Source organism: Sphaerodactylus townsendi, linkage group LG04 (assembly GCF_021028975.2).
Source record: "Sphaerodactylus townsendi isolate TG3544 linkage group LG04, MPM_Stown_v2.3, whole genome shotgun sequence".
Lineage (NCBI taxonomy): Eukaryota > Metazoa > Chordata > Lepidosauria > Squamata > Sphaerodactylidae > Sphaerodactylus > Sphaerodactylus townsendi.
Genome location: NC_059428.1, coordinates 93,885,030 through 93,908,721, shown reverse-complemented (window position 1 = coordinate 93,908,721; position 23,692 = coordinate 93,885,030). Strand labels below are relative to the sequence as shown.

Below are 23,692 nucleotides of genomic sequence, written 5' to 3'. Positions count from 1 at the left end.
AACTTGTCTCTTCATCTAGGAGGGATTAAGACAGCTGCAATGCAATGGCTTCCCATCCACTCAATGGACTTCATATAGTCTTGGAATTATGGAGTGAAACAGGATTCCTTTTGTCTGATGTTCTCAAATGCAAGGATACCCAGCCCCACCATTCTGTTCACATGATATCTTCAGGGTAAGGCCCTAGATGGTGTATTTGTGTGTGTGTGCACACGCGCACACACATAGCCAATGTTCGAATCTGAACTGGAAGTCTTTCTTGTTCTTTTTGATTCTGTCATCCAAATTTATTTACAAACCCACTTATGGTTCTGTAAACCCAACTGCAGATTGCACCCAATTAATTTTTTCAAAAATAGGCAGAGAACATCTAAAACAGAAATCAAAGAAAAACCAGACCCTTTGCATTCTTCATTACCACAACGCTGGGAAGCAGATTTGCAAATTAATTCATTTACTAGTTTAAGGCAGTCCCACGAGACAGTATCTGGAGCTCAAAAGAAATAAATCATTGTCAAGTATTTCATTTAGCAAACGATGAGTCAGGCATTTCAAATCAGCCTATTATCAGTGACTCTGTATTACATTGCTTGGTGAGTTTTTTAACCAACTAATGGATAAAGGATACTGTAGCTATCTGTAGGTGACACTGCCAGCATCTGCCAAGGCATTCCATTTTCAGGATGAATGCTAAATAAAATCTGAAGTGATACATAAGACGGTTATAAGGTGAATTAGTAAACTATTAAATAATCAAGCTGAAAAATATTCAGATTTGCAAAACCTTGAAAACATGCCTATTTATTGTGATTTCAAAAAGCAAAAATCATGTTGCAGATCTTTCCATCCCAAGCCCATACCTACTAAATTGTGTACATAAACTTAGAACTTCTCTAACAATACAATCCAAAACACAGTTATACTCTATGCCATAAACAGAGATGTAGCTAGGGAAAATGGAGCCTGGTGCAAAATCTGAGTTTTGCGTCCGCCCGCCTACACCCCCCCCCCCCCCCCCGGTTCGCTTGTGTTTTTTGTATTTTTAGTGTTTTTTCAGTTTTTGGCCTGCAGGGAGCACAGTGTTTAGGCTAGCAGTACCAAAAATTCAGGGTATCTTTAGGAAACTCTCCTGATGATACCACCCAGGTTTGGTAAAGTTTGGTTGAGGGGACCCAAGGTTATGGACCCTCAAAGGTGTAGCCCCATCTATTAGCTCCCATTGGAAACAATGAGGGATGGGGCACCCCCTTTGGGAGTCCATAACTTTGGAGTCCCTGAACCAAACCTCACCAAACTTGTGTGGTATCATCAGGAGAGTCTCCTAAAGATACCCTGAAATTTTGGTGCTGCTAACCTAAAAATTGCACCCTGTGCAGGCCAAAAACTGAAAAAACACTTTAAAATATAAAAAACACAAACATGAATTTGTGCGCGCCCCCAGGCACATGCCCAATGCAACGCACACCGCCTGGCCCCCTTGTAGGTTCATTTCTGGCCATAAGTCTCTCACATTTTACTTGTATCTACATATGACTGTTGCTAATACAGTATTAAATAGCAAGATGGCTGTTTTTATCCCAAATATACATTCTAGCCAATTTGATATTTACATTTGAATTACAGGAATCAAGAAATCAAACTGTGGTTTGGTGTCTGTAAACACTAAACTGTGGAAAGATGTTTCTCATTTCTACTTCAGCTTCTTGCCTCTTTCAACATCCATTGCTAAAAGTCTATGAAATCAGCAAGGGATTGGAACCTATGACTCCTTTCCACCAACATTTCTTCCAACTATGAGAGAAATTTTGGTACTCCCATTCATCCACGTTTCTAAAGATATGTTTAAAGCAAGAACATTAATATAGGGAGCAATCATAAGCTGTTCTACTCAGAAGCAGTTCCCATTTTACATACTCCTAGGGAAGTGCTTCTAGGATTGCAGCTGTAGCCCTGTTCTTAGGCTTCAGAGCACATTGTCTCTGTTAATAGTTTTAAAGAGCAGTTGATTTACAGTTAACTTCTCATATAAATTGTCTTTTTCTCAGGAATAGATCTTAAAGTATAGCTTTTGGAATTGAACTCTCAGATTTATTTCATCTCAGTGTACACTTGCATATCTCTGAAGACTCTTATGACACCTTAAGGGCTCTTTGTCATTTGAGCTGCAGTAGACTAACATGACTATATAGAAGCTGTTTCCACAGTATATTCCCTCAAGGTGTTTTGAGTCCATTACCATATTTCAGGTTATCTGGCTAATGGAAATCACAGCAGGACCACTTCAGGTTGTACAGCTTACATAGCTAGATATCCACAGAGTTGCCAGAGCTATTTTATATTTTACCAGAGCAGTAAGGAAGCAGATTCCACAAATGTAAGCCACAGATTGATCCGGTAACAGAAGGAACAAGCCCTGATAGGTGACTGACATGGAACTATCCTCTGAGTCTGATATGATCGGAAGCAACCACATCCGTCACCTAACCTATTGTTTTTCTCCTAAGAGCTGTTACCATAATGTTTCCAAAACAGCAACCACACTACTTCAACAGCATGTAAATAGATCTTCTATGTAGTGTCCGTTCTATGTTCCTAGCCAATATTCCAGAGTATTGTGATTAGCTGCAGGACAGCCCATCTCAGAAATTATGCTAGCCTAGAAACAGGATGAATGCTACTTACTTTGGGGCAAGGAACTAGAGAGCAGCTTTATGTCTGAAGAATGTGACATGAAACATTTAATTCTTCAGACAGCTGATCTTTGTTAGCATCAGCGAATAAGAATAAAACTAGCTCAGCAGCAAGAGGGTATTTTTAAAAGAGCACTTCCTTGCTCCCAAGTTGTGCTCTCCTAAAATAGAAATAAGGGAAACGGCGGCACTGACATCACTTTTATCTGGCAAAACAGAGCCTAATTAAATACTACCAGAGATTTAATTTTGGACTACTACTGAAAAACCACTGTAAGACATTAGAAATTCAATACTTACAGAGCATACAACTACAAATATAAAAAGGCCAGAAACTTTAAGGAATCTTAAACAGCACCTGCAAATGTAAGGGAAAAAATGTTTAATAGGGAAAAAATTCAGATAATTTTATTCCATCAGTTCCCATCATAAAATTCTATAGGAGGCAGTTATGATACCATTCTGAAGGAAAGTTTCATCCTAGGGCCTTTCCCCACTCTCGTCGTTCCCCTCTATGCCGCGCACTGCTCTCAGCACGCAGCATCCCAGGCGCGCGCCCGGCCGTCCCCGCAACCCCGCATCAAAAGGCGCCGTTAAGAAGAGCGCCTGGGATGCTGCGCGCTGAGGGACGCGACAGCAGCAGCTTCGGGGCGGCTGCACTGTCACTGCCCCTCTCAGTGGGGAGTGCCAAGGGACCCCGCACTACTCTCCTCGAGTAGCGCGGGGCTTAAGGTAAGTGGGGAAAGGCCCCTACTAAGCACATTTACTTCAACTGACTCAGAAAGGCATAACTGTGCTTAGCAAAGCACCATTACAGCCAATAGACATTATGGCATCCACAGATCCAATGCATGGATGCCATTACCATGTTAGAGAAGAATCACCATTTAAAAATGTCACAACGACTCAATCTTGCCACAGGTCCAATTCCCATGGATGTTTCAGCATGTGAAACGGCATGGTGGGGGAGGAGAGATCTCTTGGTCCTGCTGCAACCAGCCTTCTTGGCCTTTTTAAATGGCTGAATTGTTCTCCAAAATTGCATCAATGTTCAAAGGTCAGACCCACAGACACTGGAACATCTAGTTTGTCCCTTGGTGCACTAACTATAAAGACAAGAAAGTGCCAGAAGCTAAAAAAAAGAACAGCCTGCCCTAGAGGATTTAAGAGTTCTATGGCTCAGCTTTGTAATTATCTAAGAAGAAGCCTTATACTGAGGTCTTTTCCAGCCCTGACATCCATGATTCTCAAGAAGCAAACTGTCAAAACCCCAGTCTTGCTCAATAACAGAAACCAATACTTTAGCAACAGAATTCTTGTCGAAGGCTTTCACGGCTGGATTCAACTGGTTGTGGTGGGTTTTCCGGACTGTGTGGCTATGGTCTGGTGGATCTTGTTCCTAACGTTTTGCCTGCATCTGTGGCTGGCAAAACATACATCTTCAGAGGTGTATCACAGAGGGAAGTCTGTTACACACTTGTCTAACAGTTATGTTACACAGTGATACAACTCTGAAGATGCCAGCCACAGATGCAGACGAAATGTTAGGAACAAAATCCACCAGACCACGGCCACACACCCCGGAAAACCCACCACAACCAATAGAATTCTTGTTTAATTGATACCAAGCTTAGGATAGTAACTTTATTGTCTGAACTGGCCAGCTCTTCACAAGACACAGATTATATGTTCCCAACAGTTTCCCCTCTGCGCCCCTCAAGTGAGATATTCCCAGGAAAGAAAAGGGCCAGAGAAAAGTGAGAGGGAAGCAGAGCAGTTTCACTCAGACACACACATTCCAAAAGGAGAGAAAATTCTTGATGATAACTTTCTTTCTCAGGCTGAAAGAATGAGAAGGAACTCTTACAAATAGCATGGCAGGACCTGAGCTAACTTTGGCAGGGGTCATGACACAAACTAAACATGATGCTAACAGTAGAACTGCCATGAAAACAAATCCTGCCTTCTTTTGTAGCATTTAAACATGTACTGACAGCATAACATTCCATATTCCACAATCATGTTAGCAGCAGCTGATAGAGGAGATTAGAGCAGGGAAACACACCACATCACAATATGATGCTAAGGAAGGAGAGGGCTACTGTGATTGATGGGAAATGGCCCTAACTCTTTCACAGTTACCAATCCTCTGAATGCCTAGTTGGCATATGTACATAAGATAACAGCTGATCAGGGCCCATGGATGGCTGAGGAAGCCAGATAGGAGTGGGGAGTGAGAGAAAAATCTGTCTCACTGTCAGCTCAAATCAGACAGGGTTTGAGCTTTCAGAGAATGAGACTAGAGGGATCCCGACTCAAAGTCTATCTTCTATGTAGGCATGCTAAAACAGAGGATGTATTTTGTTTGTGCTTACAGAGGGGTAGTCTGAAAATCCATTCTCAGGAGATTTTATAAGATTCCGTCTGTCTTATGTGGGAAAGCAGGTTAGCAACCCAGCACCTGCTCCTGCATCTTTAAGAGCAGATGCTCTACAGACATAAATGCTGATTTCTGCATTGTAAAAAACTTGTGCCTGCTTTCTGCACGTGAGCCTCTTACTAGGGGCGTTTCCCCACTCACCACGATCCCCCCTATGCCGTGCGCTGCTCTCAGCGCGCGTCATTTCTGGCGCACGCCCGGGCGTCCCCATGACCCCGCTCTCTGCGCGGGGTCATCAAAAGGCGCCATTTACAAGTGCACCAGGGATGCCGCACACTGAGGGGGTGCAACAGCAGCAGCGTCGGGGCGGCTGCGCTGTCGCCGCTCCTGTAATGGGGAGTGCCCGGGGACCCCGCGCTACTTGAGGAGAGTAGCGCGGGGCTTAAGGTAAGTGGGGAAAGGCCCTAGGTCAAAGGTTTTTATTTTCTTCATCAGTTGGCAACTCTGCCAGCAAATTAACAAAAGCAGAGCCTAGAATGCTTTTGGGGAAATGAGTGGAATTAAAAGGGAAAAGGCATATGTCTCCAACAGAAAGTGCTAGAGATTTACTTTTTAAAATGAAAGATTTGTGTCTTTCTTTTCTTATTAAAGTTGTATAAACTAAAAGAACTTAACAAATAAGTTGGATCTAGGCAAAGAAAGAGTAAACGATGTAATTTAATGGTTAGTAGGAAGTAATAATGAAGTATATGATTTTTTAATGAACGTGTTATTTTTCTATAAGTTTTTTAACTTAAGTGAGTTAACTGTAATTGTGATATACTCAATGTTTGTTGTTTTGCAGTTGTTTATTTTGTAATGTTTGTTTCTCTGTGTATTCCTATATTAAATAAAATTTGTTTTAAAAATGAAATGAAATGAAAGCTGAGAATTCAGAGAAACTGCTAAGACTATTTTTACAAACCTCTACTGATAAATCAATATTTTTGTGCTCAGGGGCACAGTCAGAGGTGGGATCCAACCAGTTCTCACCACTTCTCTAGAAGTAGTTACTATTTTTTTCTGAGTGCCGAGAAGGGGTTACTAAAGCAACCTCCCTGCCCAACAGGGACTGGAGGTGCGTGTGTGTGGTGGCGCCACTGTTTGAATCCCACCACCATCGGAACCTGTTATTAAAATTTTTGGATCCCACCACTGGGCATAGTTTTATACAACAGCATCCATGGCTTACCCTGGGCACCATGACACCACCCTCCCCCCCACAGCCCAGTCCTGAACTTGGCAGGGGCGTAGCTGAGCAAAAAGGGCTGGCCCTGCCCCCAATCTCCGCATGGAATTGGGAGAGGAAGTTGCCCACCCAAATGTCCACATGGAGTTCTAGGGTTCATCTGAGCCTGGCTAAGGCCAGGTTTAGATCTTTAAGTTGCAGGTTTTCCATCGGCAGCTTAGAGCCTGATTTAAGCCTGGCCTCAGCCAGACTCAGTGTGCTGCAGGCAGGCAGGGCACGGTCAGGTCCAGTCTTGCAGATCAGAACAGGTGGCAGACAAAAGAGTAGTCAGGAGGTAGTCCAATGAGTCAAGGCAGGCAAAGGCATAGTCACGGGTCAGTCAAACAGGTCACGGCACAGGAGATCAGGCAAATAGGCTGGAGATCAACAATAGACCAGGCACACAAAGAAGCAACAGGAAATACACTTGTTTCACCCAGGCAGAAGCAAGCTCAAAGCAAGGCTTATATAGAGACCCTTGTTCAAGGGGTTGGGATTCTGCAAGGAGTTAATCCTCATCTAATCTCCCATACCTTGCTGCCAAACGAGCACTCCTTCTGTGCTTCTGCAGTAGCACCTCTGTAGTAGCACCTTCTATGTACAGCTGGCTCATCACTTGGTTTCCTAGGAGGGTCTGCAGGCTCCTTCACCTGTATGTCATCAGGCAGGGAAGAACTGGGCATTGGCTCTGCTGCCTGGTCTTCTTTGGGAGCAGCCACCTCTGGCGTCACTGTGTCCTCGGGTTCTGCCTCTGAGTCCTCCATGTCCTGGTAAGTACCCAGGAGCTGGCTCATGACACTCAGACTGACCACAGGGTGGCTGTTGGCTCTAGATTGATATTGTTGGCTCTGACCCCAAGCTCCACCTGACCAGATGGATCTTGGGGGCAGAGCCAACAGTATAAATCTAGAGCCGACAGCTTGTCCGAGCTTAGACTGAACCTGGCTGAGACCAGACTTGGATTCAGCTGTAAGCTGCAGGCTGGAAGCTTGCAGATTAAAGACAGACCCAAGCTTGGCATCAGCCAGGTCTAAGCAGGTCCCTGACCTCAATATGGAGATGGGGATGAGTGAGTCCAATTGGCCGCCCCTGATCTTCACATGGGGGCAGAGAGCTGTTTACCAGCATTCAAATTGTGCCCATGCTCCAATCTCCACAAGAAATTCAGGATGGGTGCAGCCCTGAAGTGCACCCCTAGGAAGTGGTGCTTGGAGCTTGAAATCCTCCAGGCCCCCTAGCTACACCACTTTGTGCTGTTTGCAAAAAAAAAAGAAAATGAAACTATCCATAGGGAGAGTGATTTGACCACAACAGTTCACTCATCAAAAAGTGGGCTGGCAGGGGGTGGAAATGGGCAGGGCAAAGAAAACCAACGCAAACATTACACGTGAGGAAAAAGCTGACTCAAAATCAGTTTCCAGAAGAAGATCAGAGTAAAAGTGTCTCAAAAGAACTGGGGGAAAGAGGGAGGGAAAAGGCCTGAAATAAAAACTAAAGGGATAAAAATCATTGCAGAAAAGCCTCAGTAGGGAATAAAAGTTACTTTCAAAAACTTGTTTCCCTCATGAAATAACTGCATTTACAAGGTATTTTTCATGAAATCTTTCAAGAGAATGATGGGATGGAGACTACTCTGGTCAAATTGCACAGAACATTATCTCTATTTAAACAACATTTAAAATCCCAACTTTCACAGCTATGTATCAGTCTGTTGTGATTAGTTGTGATAATTATATCACACTTCTTACAAATGCAGTGTTTGCACAGTAAAGAGGCAGAGGCAGCTGCTTACTGAAAATAAAGCTTACTTGGTATAAAAGAAGGAAAGGGTAAACTTGGATACAAAACAAGAAAATATCTTTCTAACTGGCTAGCTCCATTAGCCAGCCTCTGCTTGGCTATCACATGGCTAATAAGCTACAAGAGAGCATGTGCAGAGAGAGAACAAAGAATATATACATCTATTGTCTACGTGCAGACCTGCTTGACCAATGGGGTCAATTACCTGGTCACTGACTTCTGACCTCACTAACTAATTAGCATGCACAACATTAACTTCATTACTGGATTGTGTGACTGGCACTTGCCAAATACCAACACATTCCCTTGTTTCGACTTTAGCTGGTGACATCAAGGCTCTACCCATTGCTTCTGTCTCACAGAAACACTGGCATGTACCCAAAAATGCAGCTTCTTTGACTAAATGGCATTTTTATTTGCAGAAGAGTGGGACAGAGATTAATGTGGATTATTTTCTCTATTGTATCTCCCCAGTTTGCCTTTTACACTGTCCCTCATGGTCAACTGATACCCAGGGAAAAAATGGGTTGGAGTATGCGTACTTAGTGAGCTACAGCTGGAAAAAGAAGAAGGTAAGCTTTTCTCTACAGACTTCACAGATTACATGCCACTGTGATCTTCTGTATGACTTAATAATAAACTATACAAACATTCAGGCATTAGTATGTTTGACAGCAGTAAATTGTCCTGTCTTTTGAAAAATAAATCATAGTAACTTTTTTTTAATTACAAAATTAGCGGATGATCTCCAGTATCAAAGGGTTGATGATTGTTGGGAGTGCTCTACCAAGCATGTGTGTGTTATGTGCCATCAAGTTGCCTCTGACTTATGGTGACCCAGTGAATTAATGACCTCTAAAATGTCCTATCATTTGCTCAACTCTTACAAAGTGAAAACCACGGCTTCCTTTATCGAATCAATCCATCTTGTGATGGGTCTTCTTCTTTTCCTATTCCCTTCAATTTTTCCTAGCATTATTGTATTTCCAAATACTTGCTATAGCTCTCTTTAGTTGTAGACCTGCTTGTCTTTTGTTTGTCCAATGACCCCATTCTCCACATTTAACAATGTTCCTACTATAATTATATTATTGCTACATTTTAAAAAAAGATTGCAAGGGTGTACAAGGGTGTACAACAACATCCAGAGTATTAAACTCAAGATTGACTTCATCCTTCCAAAATAAAATTAAGATTGCTATAAAGGTCAAGAACAGACCATAAAAACATTTAAATGAAAGCTTTAGAAGTGAAAAAGTGCTTGTCCTTAGATAACTAAACCACTTTGGAAAACTGGAATGATACAATACAGAGGAGGGAATGTAATTTTATTAATAAACTTCGGCACTTAGAGCATTATATGCTCCCCTCTTATCCTCTGGATGCTTAGACTTATGGAATCAGTGCTTTTAACAGCTTAGCAACCGGCCATGATCAGGCATTGACTTACACATATTTATCAACCCATGACCTTGTGCTGCAATTCTAATCTGATATAGTCATGTTATTCTGCGCCAAAAGCTATGGGAATTAAAAACCCCAAATAATGTGTTCCACTTTATCTAAGAACCCTTTCACACAGTAAGGAATGTGACAAAAACATGGATGTACTAGTGAATCATGCTTCCACTTTTCAATCTCTTCAGAATCATGTAAGATGGCAACTTGCATGTGTCTGCAACAGCAAGATTATCTGCAAGAGTAGGTTTCTTTAAATTTCTCTACCAAGAGTGAAAGTGCAGAAACTTATATACATAAAGATTGCTTCAAGATAATTCAAAACATTTACTGTAGAGAAAGGAAATACACACCTCTCCCCCCCCCCCCATTTTTTTGTGGGAACACCAACATATTTACTGGCTTGAACAACTCTGAAATTCCAGGTATTAAAATTACATACACGTGATCACAGTAAATAATGGGTCAACTCAAAGAACACTGATTTACAAACAAATAAACAAGAAACACCTTTCTGAATTAAAAAAAAAATTACCCTGGCCATTTCCTTTACATATTAGTTTGAACATGGAGAAATCCATAGCTCCATAGCTGGGGAAACACTTAGGTCTGGTTCACATTGTCTTCCCAAGCATTCCTTTATTCAGTTTATGATTTAACAAGAGTTTTTGTTATTTTCACAACAGTTTCTTCAAGAAAAGCAGGAACAATCACTCTTTAGTGAACACTGCATCCTCAGTACAGTTACTGTGCCTAGACAAAATACTGCAATGGCTTCTTGCAAGCCTTTTCTAACAGGAAAATTAGAAAAATTGGACTTTAGGGTGGACTCTTGCCATTCAAGATAGGAAGTCTCTGGTAACCAATATAGTTTGAATATATGAAAAGGGTGTAACAGTCTAGAGGTCTCTCCAGATACCAGGAACTACATTTGGCTCTATCAAAGCTACCAAGCATGGCCAATTGGCCATGCTGACAGAGGCTGATGGGAATTGTAGTTCCTGAACATCTGGAGAGCCGCAGGTTCCCTACCCCTGGTCTAGACTTCCACATGTTCAAATACCAAATGTATGTGGAATTTATGTACCTTTCAGAAACAGATGAGTGCATTTTTTCTTTGCAAATTACCAAGTGTTAATCACACACTCCTTCCTCCCTTGAGTATACAAAGCTGATCCACAAGCTAATCCACAAAGCTGATCCACAAGCTAATCCACAAGCCCTTCGGGGATCGGGCGGTATACAAATTAAATAAATAATAATAATAATAATAATATTTTATACTGAGAGTGCAGATCCAAGAGCCTTTATAACCCAGCAAGGCTTTAAAATCCCAGCCACCAAACCACTGAAATTTCATTTGATGCCTAAACCAATTTTTAGTCACATTTGAATTGAATTTTGAAAAGAACGACAAAATTACCACAATAAAATTAAGAAATGGTATATTTGATTGCTCCAGTAAAAATCAGCATCTACCTATGGCCCCGATTCTCAACATCTATTGTTATGAAATAGAAATATATGTGATTTAAAGAGGAAACAGAAAACAAGCACCAAGGGAATATGAAAATTACATTCTGCCAAATACCATACCAAATGCCATGTGGGAAACAGGCGCAAGACCAGTAAAAATTATCGGGTTCGTGGTTTTTTAACCTGAAAATTTTCAGTAAAGCTGATATCTGTTGGCTTTATTTGGCTATTATAGTCAGGAAATCAAAGGGACATTCAAACCATGGCTAGTGATACTGAAAGGTCAACACAAATCTGACACTGAAAGGCCAATATCTGATCAGAAATAAAGAAAAGATGGAACCAAAACCATGAAGACCAGTACAGAAGAGTAAAAGATGACAGATTCTTCCAAAGAAGAATCTTTCAATGTACAACTTGCAGTTCTAGAAAGTGAAGTGAATGCAGCACTCAAAGCAATTGGGAGAAACAAATCCCAATGTGCAGATGAATATCAATAGAAGTATTTTAAGATGCAGAAACTGAGTTCATCAAAATCTTAACAAAAATATGTCAACAAATACAGAAAACAAAACAATAGTCCACAGACTGGAAAAGCTTAATCTACATTCCAGTTCCAAAAACTGGAGACATCAAAGATTGCAGTAACAATTGCACCATTGCCATAGTATTCCACTCAAGTAAAATTATATTCAAAATTTTACAAGGCTCTTATCAAACGTGCAAATGAGAAGTATAAGATGTTCAAGATGGATTCAGAATAGGAACAGCCACTAAAGACCATATTGCAGATTTTCAATGGTTATTGGAGCATACCAGAGAATACCAGCAGAAAATCAATTCATATTTAATAGGTTACAGCAAAACTATAAACAGTGGGGTTCATGTAAAGGTCTGAATGGTTTTAAAAGAAATGGGTGTGCCACAGCCTCTGATTGTTTTGCTGCATAACCTGTACTCAGGACAAGAGGCTACTATTAGGACAGAATGGGAAAAACAGATTGCTTTTCAGTTGGCAAAAAGATCAGATAAGGATATTCGTTATCTTCCCATCAGTTCAACCTATACACACAGCATATCATAAGGAAAAATGGATTAGATTTAGATGAAGATGGAGTGAAAACTAGTGGAAGGAACATTAACAATTTGAAATATGCCAATGACACTTCATTACTGGCAGAAAATAGTAAAGATTTGAAACAGCTACTGATGAATGTTTAAAAAGGAAGTGCCAAAGCAGAATCACAGGTGAACATCAAGAAGAAAAAAGCAGTGATTAAGATTGACAATGAAGAGCTTATAATAGTTAAAAATGTTCTATTCCTTGGCTCAATCATCAACCAAACCAGAGACTGCAACCAAGCAACTTGGAAGGGCAGCCATGAAGAAACAGATAAGATTGTTAAGTGTAAAGAAGTATTGCTGGAGGCAAAGATGAAAATAATTCATCTTATGGTATTACCTCATTTACTATGTATGGATGCACAGGTTGGACAGTGAAGATACCTGACAAGAAGAAAACTGATTTATTTGAAATATGGTGTTGGAGAAGAGCTTTGCAGATACCAGTTCACTGCCAAAAAGACAAATGAATGGGTTCTAAACCAATGTGGAATGGTATAGTACAGCCTGAACTCACCAGATTAGCTTTCATTCATGCTGAATAATACACTGTCAATGCACTTTAGTGATAGCTTGCAAATGGATTTTGCAGTTTCACACAGTATAATCCAGTTGAAAATTGCATTGAAAGTGGGTTGAAAATGAGTTATTCAGCATGTGTGAAAGTTGGAATCAAAGTCTAAAAGAAAAGAGAAGAGTCCAGAGATCATGGAGGGTTTCCATTTCCAAGGACAAGAACTGTACAATTGATCCTGTCCACAATGACGCATAACAGGAACACAGATGGAGCAACCAAATCCAAAGTGGCTCCCATGGTGCAGCCCTAAACCAGGGGTGTCAAACTCATTTGATATGAGGGCTAGATGTGACATAAATGTGTCTTGGTCAGGCTAGGCTGTGAGGGAGGGAGGTGGCTGCCTCAGGTGGTGGCTGCCCCTTCCGCACATGCAGTATGTTTAATCCACTTTCAATGCACTTTGAAGCTGGATTTTACTGTGCAGAATAGCAAAATTCACTTTCAAACTATTGTAAAAGTGGATTGAATGTGCATTATTCTGTGTGTGTGAAAGGGGCCCTGGCCCCAGAACACCACTGGGGGGTGCCTGAACTGGCAACTTGCAGAAGGGGTGGTGGCTGCCTTGAGAGGGCTTATCAGGCCCATGAGTCAGCTGAGGCAACCCCACCTTGCCAGGCCAGTTCAAGAGCGAAGGGAGGTTGCCTCAGCTGGCTAACAGTCCAGCCCCCAAGCTGCATGTTTGACAACCCTGCCCTAAACATGTTTCTTCTCAGCCAGGACTCTACATGGATCTTAGGAACCTAGAAAGTCTTTACTTTCCCTGAGGATTATTATTATTTTATTAACCCTGAGGATTAATATTATATTATATGTAAAAATTCAAATGAAGCAGCTATACCAGATTTTCTTAAATAAGGTTGTCCAGGAGTGGGGACCGCCCCCTCCCCGGACTCCCGCAACCACTGATGCACATCCCCCCCACTCACCAGCTCAGAGGGGGAGGGGGATGATGAGCCACAGCCCCAGGGACCACTTGGGCGGCCAGAGCTGGCAGAGATACCCAGACATCCCAAAGAGAGAAATGGAGGCCTCCTGGCAGCCAGACGAGCCAGCCAAAGGCCCCAGGAGGGAGGAGCAAGTCGGGACAGGCCAGCTCTGACTGGGCTGACATGAATGTAGGGAAAGTCAGGCCTCAGAAAGGGGGGCGTGGCTGCAGACTCTTTTGGCTTGGAGGCAAGCCGACAGGAAGGGGCCGAGGGGATAACAGAGGAGGAGGAGCACAAGGTGGTCGGGGTTTGGGAGAAGGAGGGAGTGGGAGTGGTGGAGGAACAGAGCATTAGAAAGCAGAACATGGAAGAGGAGAGAGAGAGATAGGAAAAGTTGTTGGAGGGGAGCACGGAGGGCCAGGCCTGCAAGCCGAGGCAGAGTGGGTTTGCGGGGCTCTGGATTCAGCTGAGGAAAGTATGAGAGAAGAAGGAAGCTCAGAAACAGCACCTTCTTAGTCAACTTGTGGCTCAAACACTTGGTAAGTGTGGACCACTCCCATGAGATGGGGAGTGAGACCGGGGTTAACAATGCCCGGGTATGGGACAGAGGGAAGGCAACCGGGCTCCTGCCAGGGACCCTGCAGGGGGAACAGGACAAAGGTTTAATAGGCTCCCTGAACCTCAATAATTAAATTTACCATGAAAGTGGTTTCAAAGGATTTTTTTTAAATAAATTATTGTAAGACCAACCAAGGTTACATATTTTCCTTTCACATAAACTAACTTCAAAAGCTTAAGAGGATTGTTTACTTAGCCCCTAGCATTACATAGGGCTATAAATCTGAAAGGGTTTTATCATCTATTTCATTGGATGTTCTGCCTGAAAATCAATGGCATGATAAGACAAAAGGTATAGAGTGTTACTTTACTCATTTGCTGAAGGAAAAATCAATTTCACGACTCTTTCCCTTAGCCTTTGATATTTGCAGAAATATTAACAGCAAAACACAATGTGGACACATACCTCATTTTAGATAAATTGAATTTGACATGAAAGCTGTCCAAGATTTCACATTTCTCTGAAGAGGAAGCAGATCTGGACAAGCTGGTCATTTCACTTCCTGGCTGAAATCCTTGCTCAAATTCAGCAGAGCTATTTTCCCAAGAATCATAATCTGTGGTGAAATCTGTGTTATGAACAGCCATGCATCTTAACCTGTAAAATATTATTGGAAAACATCAGTGCATACAGTTTTTTTTATACTGGACCTGTCAGTAGTATTAACAACCGGGGAAAGCAACATCAAAGTTAGCAGTGCAATCCACGGGGAAGGGGAGCTTAAAGGGCTGTGAAGTTGACATGACCCTGCTGCTAGGGTAATAGTCCAGATGCTGTTGAGAGGGGTACCAGTGCCAATCATGGAGCACCATGGATCACTTTGGCACCCAAGCACAAATGCTACCTCTGAGTCAGAATTCCCGCACCGCAGGAGCCTGCACCAGCACTAATGGAAGCATTCCAGCAGAGCCGTATCAAGGGGAAAGGCGCCCAGGGACAATACCTGCTCCAGGCACCCCCCTCACTCCCACCCCCATGCTCGTGCATGGCTTGGATGGGCACCACAGTGGCAGGCCAGTTCCTGGGCCAGCCTGCTGCTATGGCAGCAGTCCGAGCCATCCCCCCTACCTCCTTGCAAGCCCCCTCCTGCCCTTCCCAGGCCCCTACGGAGGGCAGAAGCCAGCCTGCAGGGAGGTGGGGGCAGGGTCAGAAATTTACTATTCAAGATCTAAATAGCATTAATGAGTATATTGGGGCCTTAATGTAAAATATAAATCTCCTACCCATTTTCTTCAGAGGAAACTTTCAATAGAGGTGTTCTCTCTGTAAAACAGCTGTCTTTAGATCTTGTGCTGAAAAATTTGGGCAAACTAAAATGGTACCTTTGAAAACATAAAGAAAACAAATGGTTAAGCTTATACTTAAGGGAGTATATACAAAAAGGAACATATTAACTCAGTCACAATCTTCTATTGGCATAACAGTCAGATAAACAGTTCAGTTAAATAAATACCCAGGCCAGGTAAAATGTCCAATTTAATGAAACATAGCTAGAAAAAGGTAAAATAATAAAACAAAGTAAAAGCAAAAGCTATAAGAAGTCAAACCAAGACCTTATGTGAGCACAATCTTATAGCACAATATAAAGACTTTGTGACAGTTTCAGTTATTTTGGGATCACAATTGTTCAAGAGGGAGGATACTTTAAGAGTCTTCAGGAGTTCCTTCTTGTTTACTAAAAGAGGACTTAATAAGTTGGTCCAAATATTTATATTAAAAGGGCAGTGTAGGAGAACATGAGAAACAGTTTCTAGCAGTTCATCGAGATTCAGTTACTTCAAGGGTGTGTAACTGCAAGGAAGCAAAATTACCGGTATGTCAGTTTTGAATTCTGGAGTTCTTTTATGATTTTAAGAAAACTAGGGTTGTCAAGCCACTGCCCAGCGCTCCAGATGCTTTGGGGTAGGAGAAGGGGTAGACAATGTCACAGAACATGTGGACATCACATCTGGACAAAAACGTGGATGTGACTTTGTTCCCATCAACATTGGCACATTAGCTGACATTCTGAACTTCCTCCTGAACTCTATTGCATTACCATAGAGTTTGAGGGATCTTCTAGACCATCAGATGGCACCCTGATGTAACATTGATGTATCAAGCAATATTGTTCCTGCCTTCCGCAATTCTTCAAAGAGTCCAGATACAACAGTATTTTCTTGTTTGCATTTTATTTCTACTGGCAGCATCACTGCTATGCTGTATTGGCAGCCGCAGCAACAAACATCACTGGTCTAATAACTATGAAGTTAAAGGGGAGAGGGTCTGGTTGTGATCCTTGTGCTGTGGCTACATAGGTAAATATTTTGGGCAGTTTCCACTTAATTGGAATGCATCACATTTAAACCAGTTCCCAGTGCCTGCTGTTCCAGGCACACACCTTGCTTCTTGTATTTAGCCCTGCTGCAATGGGATGGCTCATGCTGAACTGCTTTATGAGGTTTCCCAGTTGTGCAAGATTTGTGTTTGAGCTGCTGATTGTTCAAAAGGAAGCATTTCTAAGTTTCATGGACTTTGCATTACAATATTATAGAACACAGTCTGCTCATGAACTGGTCATGTTTATTTTCATCCCTTTTTTGGAGAAAAGAGAAAATGAACAAGTGTGAACAAATCCCTAATATGACTTTGGTATAGAACCTTTCCTTGCTTTAATAATGTTCCCTTTTAAAATGCTAATTCTTCTCCACTGTTTCAAGGATTTTGACAGAACATTTATCATATTCACTACCTGAGTTCCCTGGGAGATAGATCCAGTGACCTTTCACCAGAATCCAAAAAATACTGGAACGCTTGTTTAGGGCAATGGGAGAAATTCAGGTGAATAGAAAAATAACTTTGCATAAAGCACATTTGACAATTAACATGGCGTCCTGTCAAGGGCAGTTAGATTAAACTAGACTACCAAAAAGGAGTGGATACTGGTGATATTTCAATAATACTTGTTTATTACTATTGACTATGGCTATATAGATTGAGAAGGGAAGGAAGGGATGTCGGAAAACAAGTAGATAAAAGCAGTAAGCTCCTGCAAACAAAGCTAGTTAAAGATATGGATGCCTTATCTTATTATATAAAAGGCTAGCTGTGGTGCCGGTACAGGCTCCTGTGGTGGAGAAACTCATTTCAAGCCAGTCTCTATGCATGACTCACTTCCAGCCAATAACCACATATACATGACTTGGGGGTGGGTATACACAGAATGGGTAAAAAAAACCCACAAACAAAACAATGGAATGTGCTAGTTATTCAATATCTTGTGTGCTCGCCTTTCTCCCCTACTGCTGAATAATTACAGTCACTGTACCATCTGCAGCTGCCTGAGGAGGAGCAGGCGCAAGCATCGACCATTCCCCGTGGGAGGCTGGCAGCCGCAACTGAGCCATTATCTGTTGTGTGGCATCAGGAAGCAGACCGGGCATCTGGGAACAGGAGAAGGAGGAGGAAGCTGGTGACATGGGTCTGAGGGGGGAGGAAAGGCAGGAGGGGTCGCCTCCCTTGGTGTGCACCATTAACCCTTGCATGCCAATGCAGGTGTCTAGGAAGAGAGGACGATAAGGAGGGAGCTGGTGACGCAGGGCAAGAGGGGAGGAAAGGCAGGAGGGGCATGCCCTTTCAGTGGGTGCCATTAACCCACCAACAGTTTTCTAGAGTATGGGGTTCTGCTTTGGGTTTTCTCAGTAGAGAGTTTATGTTTTATCTAAGAGTTTTCTAACGGGGCTGAGTGTAAGAGTACTGAGTCTATGTACCAAGCCACTGTTAGAACCCTGAGTAAAACTGAACAAGCCATTAGCCAAAACATCTTAAAGTAAAAAGGGAACTGTACAATCTGAGAGACATCTAAGAAATTATAGAGCATCTAAGCAGAATTGAACTCAAACTGAGAGCTCAAACTGACCAAACTTATTTGAGCCTGTCAATGAAAACAAATACTGTTTCTCTGCAAAAGATCTGTTGTAAATATATATTTATTGTGCCTTATCAATTCTTTTCACCAAATTTTTATTTATTTATTTATTTATTTATTTATTTATTTATTTATTTATTTATTTATTAGTTTTGTTATACTGCCCACCCCCGAAGGGATCTAGCCAGTGTACAACCAAAGATAAAACATATAAAACCCTAATAAATAATAAATTTAAAACAAACCAATCCATACAAAATTACAAGACACATGGATGGCGAACCACGAAACTTCAACTCTACCCTCCTGAGAGGAAGATCAGGCATTGTTGGTATCAATCAGGTGTTATAACATAAAAGATAACTTAGCAGCGGCTGGCCTACCCAAAAGCCCACTGGAAAAGCTCAGTTTTGCAGGCCCTGCAGAACTGTCCCAGGTCCCGCAGGGCCCTGATGGCTGGGGGCAAAGCATTCCAACCAAGCAAGGACTAGGGAAGTAAAAGCCCTGGCATAAGTTGAGGCCAGTCACACTATAGAGGGGCCAGGAACCACCAGTAAATTAACCTCTGCAGAGCACAGAGGGTGAATAGGGGCATAGGGGGAAAGGCGGTCCCTAAGATATGAGGGTCCCAGGCCGCAATAGGCCTTAAAGGGCATCACCTGGCCAGCCAAGAAAGGTTCTCTCCTCTTGTCTAAGAAGGTTGGGATCTCCCTAACACTAACTTGACATCATCAGCTGGCAACAGAAAGTTGTTGCAAGTGCTCACTGTTGCTGAGCTGGCTCCAGCCTGACAAGATCGATGTGTGTCCTGGCAATAAGACTCTTGCTCATTCCCAACCCCAGTCCCCTCAGTGGTTTCAAGGCTGAGGGTGGCATCAGGGTGCCATACTCCACTTGGCCAGCCCAGTCCTGGATGTTGGTGGTCATGCTGGTCTGGATGGCCTGCCCTTCTGGCAACAATGGGGTTGAGCATAGAGGAGTCTGGATTTCTACCCCGCTTTTCTCAACCGTAAGGAGTCTCAAAATGGCTTACAAATTCCTTCCCTTCCTCTCTCCACGACAACTTGTGAGGTAGGTGGGTTGAGACAGTTCAGAGAGAACTGTGCCTAGTCCAAGGTCACATAGCAAACTTCATGTGTAGGAAATGGGGAAACAAATCTGGTTCTCCAGATTAGAGTCTGCTACTCATGTGGGGGAGTGGAGAATCAAACCCAGTTCTCTCAGATTGGAGTCCATCACTTTTAACAATTACACCATGGAGTTCCCAGCAAGGAAAAGCTGGAAATCCTTGGGGTTGTTGCCACAGCAGGGAGGCAGAATGTGGATTTTGCCATGGATCTTTCAAAACCTAGTTTAGGAGCAAACCAGGAAGCAAAAATGATCCTGGAACAAGCCAAGCTGAATGGTCCATATGACAGGGGGGAGGGGGGGCTGAGCTCAACAGCACCAACAATGGGCATTAGCTCACTCCTAGCTTTTACCCACAAACTGGTAGAAGTGTAAGAGGAGACATTGGGTGAATTGATAGAAGTGGACTCTGAGGCACTGGCAAAGTTGCTGGGATTTGGCTATGCTTCCAGGGGCCCTCTAGGGGACTGACCCTGTGCGTATTGATGGCTAGACTGCTCCTATATTAAAACTATATTAAAGCTAAGGTGAAGGAAGAACTTCTGCTTTACAAAATTGCTAAAAGAGGATTTAAAATTTGAATTAGAGATCTGCTATTTCTTAAATAATTTGATGGCTGAGAAGGTATATTCTCGTTTCAGAAGAAGTGCAAGATGCTGATTTAAATCACAGGGTCATTGCTTTAATGTCACATCTCCAGTATCAGTGACACAAATCTAATTAATGATTGTGGAGGTTTCAGAACATTGAACTGAAAAAGTCCAATAAAAAAGAAAACTAAGCAGTACACTGATCTGATGTGATCTTTGTCCTCAACATTTCTTATTTATTTATGGAATACCAGAGAATTATCCACACAGGCATTCTATGTTACAAAATGTGCTGGATATAAAACATTCATACACTTACTCTTCTCTTCCCAAGTTCCCCAAGTTAATAGAAAGTAAATTCTTAGTTGTCAGGTCCTGACATCCATACATATGCCCAGTACATATGATATGCAGTCAAGTTTCCAGCCATGCCATTACCATGGGGTTTTCCCCCGCATAATTGACTGAATGGTCTAAGTACATATCACACATTATCACTCACAAATGAAAAGTTCTGAAAGCCTCGGCGTCTCAAATTAGAGTTAGACTCAGGAGAGCAATTTGGTTGATTAGATTATTTCTTTCTATCTAAAATTCTGAAGACTTGACTGTCATGCCCACAGGAACACTGTAAGGAACAACTCAAGAGTGCTTACTTTCAAAACAACACATTGGGATGGATAGACAAAGAAGCCTGCACGCACAGATCTGCTGGTGCTATGATCTTTTTGCGGAAAGTCCTTACAAAAGCCAAATGGGACAACATAACAAGCCAGCTGAGAAGAAATGCATACTCAAAGGCACTTTATTATTACCTCAATTATTACCTCGCATGTTCTAATCTGAACTAATGGGTCCAAGATCAGAAATAGAACAGATAATGCTTCTCCCTTGATAAATAGAATGCACACAGGTCTGAAATGTACCCTGTGTGAATTTTCTTTTAAATGGCTTGGCTTTTTTCAAGTTAATGCAACATATGTCTGTGGGGGGGTGGGGGAGTGCTGTGTATAGATTAAATGCATAAAATCTGTATCAACTGGTCATATTTCTTGCTGTATAGAGATATTCTGTTTTCCAGCTAAATGGACTGGAACAAATATTTCTGGCTCTTTAATCTTTTTTAATACTGTTATACAACTATGAACAGATTTCTAATGGCAACCTCCTGGATGCATGTTGCTATTAAAATGTGATAAAAGCAAGAGTTCTTTAATAGCTGTGGGGGGAGTGGGGGTAGAATTTACCGTTAAAAATTGTGTTCCATACGTTTATCTGATGGGTAAGTGGCATAGTTGTTGCAGTTTTCAATGCAATAACAATTAACAAAACAGAAACTAAAAATGGCCTTTAAAATGATTTAACTGTGGTATATTTTAGACAAGTCAAGAGACATGAAAAGCAAAAAACGGACTCTCTGGACTTCTTTTGGTGAAAATATACACGCTTTCAATTTCTACTATGCTTTGTTCAACATTTGTAGTATCTATTCCAGTCGCTCTCTTGTAAATTGAATCAAACCCAGCAATCCTATGCCCATGACCAAAAAAACCCTACCATTCTGTAAAATGTCTCAATTGTTTAAAAAAATAAAACTGTAATAATCTGCAAAACATTTTCCTCATTAATACCACCAGTACAACTGATAAACAGAGACCTGTTTCCTTGGGGGTTTTTTCACCCCTTTTCACTGCCCCACCCTGGCTTTTCAGTTCATTTTATCAGGCATATTCATTAAAATCAGGTTCATGGTTTTCAATCTCAGGGTTACATGATGAAACAGCTGTCAATAAAACCTTAAAGAGGATTGGTGCTCACATGTCACTGGCATGACTAAAGGGGTGAAGTTGCTCCTATCACTCCTAGAAAGATTAAAGTCTGGATCTACTGGAGGTTGCTTATTAAAAAAAACCGTGCAAAAAGCACATTACATAAATCAACTATTGTGGATGCAGTAATCATCCTAAGAATATAGAAAAGATGCATTAATTCTGGCTTATGTAGGATACTGTGGGCTTATCTACTGCATAACATATCCTACATAAGAAACAAACATAATACTTTGTCTCACCTAATAATCAGAAAAATTGCCTCTGTGGGTGTAGTATTCAAGGCCAGCTCTATCATTAGATCACAGGCAGCAAATTTGAGGGGCAGCAACCTGCTATTCCACCTATCACTAGCCTCCAATTGCCAGCTAGTCAGCTAGCCTGCTAGCAGTCCATCTGCCCAAAAATGAGAATATCCACCGTACTTTCTTGCTCTCCATAGACTTTGGTTGTTGCTGTACAAATATCCTGAGTTGAGGAAGGGAAATATCCCGGTCTGACAAGAATTTTGCACGGTTCCCGGTCCTAAAGTGGTTTTGCCCCGGATATTTCCCTCATCCCAGGATTTTCAAAAATCGCCAATTTGGCTATTCTTTTCAAAAATCCTGCGGTGAACCTGCTACTGTGCAAACACCATGGGAGCAGAACCAGTTTATTTTTCCCACCCAGCCATCTGATCTCCCTGCCCTGCCACCCACCCCCTCATCTCCACACCTGACATCATGTCAGTTTTCAACTCTGCTGAGCCGCCGACAATTGCTTCCCGCCCTTCCCGAAACATTTCCCCAAGCATGTTTTCTGCTCATTGACCAGGTGCCATGTCACCTGGGTTAATCAGGAGTAGAGTCCCAAAATATCTTTGTTTTCTTTTCTGCACATGTACTGGTTGCTTGGAGTGCATAGCTAGGGGAATGTGCACTTTGGGCCAAATGTTAGTGGGCATATCAAGGGGGGGGGGTCTCATTTTCCACAAAAATATGAGAACATGGTTGGGAGTGTGATATGATGTTGTGCCCCATTGTTTTTTGCTGCTGCTTGCCATGTTGAGGCCTGCGCCATGTCCTATCCAGAACTGGAAAAAGGGAGGGCTTCATTTTCCTCCACTGCTGCTCCAAAACCATAGCCAATCAGAATGCAAGACATCAGGGATGTTTGCACATGTGTGGATACGCTTGCGATGTAAATCCAAAAGACCCAGGCTCATGCAAAACAAACTGGTATATTTCCTCCCGGTCTTCACATGATTCTTTCCCATTAATGGGCAGCCATGCAAAGAGAGACTGTAAGATACTGATTGTAACCTGGTATAATTGTGCCATGCAATAACAGCCTTTCTCAAACATTGTACATCTAATCGTGTTTGCCAGTTCCCAAACTCCTCAGAGATTTCTTCTCATGCCACATTGACCAACATTTTCAGGAAATCGAAATAGCATCCGTACGTTTGCAAGAATTAGCAGTTCATGAAATTTTATAGAGCATGCACATTTGCTGAATTATTTTTAAGAAGCACTGGGACAGTAAAGAAGTAAAGAGGATTATTTCGTTCAGATACTGAGGCCCCTTCCACACATGCAGAATAATGCACTTTCAATCCACTTTCACAATTGTTTGCAAATGGATTTTGCTATTCCACACAGTAAAATCCAGCTGCAAAGTGTTGGATAATCTCATAGTGGAGATTATGCCAATTCACATTGAACAGAGTGCACTGGAGGCTGGAGTGCAGCAAAAGCCTTACCATACATGCGCACATATGCAGATCCCATACGGGTGTAAGCTTGCACAAAAGAAAGTCAGAGTCAGTTGTAGTTTCTAATCTAATAAAAAGAGTATTTATTAGTGAACTCCATTCAGGATAGAAAGGTAGATAGATAGGTTCACTAATCTATCCTAATCTAGCTGGATGGAGATGGATGCACG

The 23,692-nt window shown here is 42.0% G+C and overlaps 1 protein-coding gene across 2 annotated transcripts in view; it reads right to left on the bottom strand.

Annotated features, from left to right (window-relative positions):
• Positions 1-23,692, bottom strand: part of OCA2 (OCA2 melanosomal transmembrane protein) — a 215,456-nt gene that overhangs the window by 168,340 nt on the left and 23,424 nt on the right. For both annotated transcript variants that reach the window (XM_048495551.1, XM_048495550.1), the window contains exons 3-6: positions 15,539-15,637; positions 14,721-14,912; positions 2,991-3,048; positions 629-701 (exon numbers count right to left, since the gene is read on the bottom strand). In XM_048495551.1, the coding sequence (XP_048351508.1) occupies positions 629-701; positions 2,991-3,048; positions 14,721-14,912; positions 15,539-15,637 (422 nt within the window). The remainder of the gene's footprint in view (positions 1-628; positions 702-2,990; positions 3,049-14,720; positions 14,913-15,538; positions 15,638-23,692) is intronic.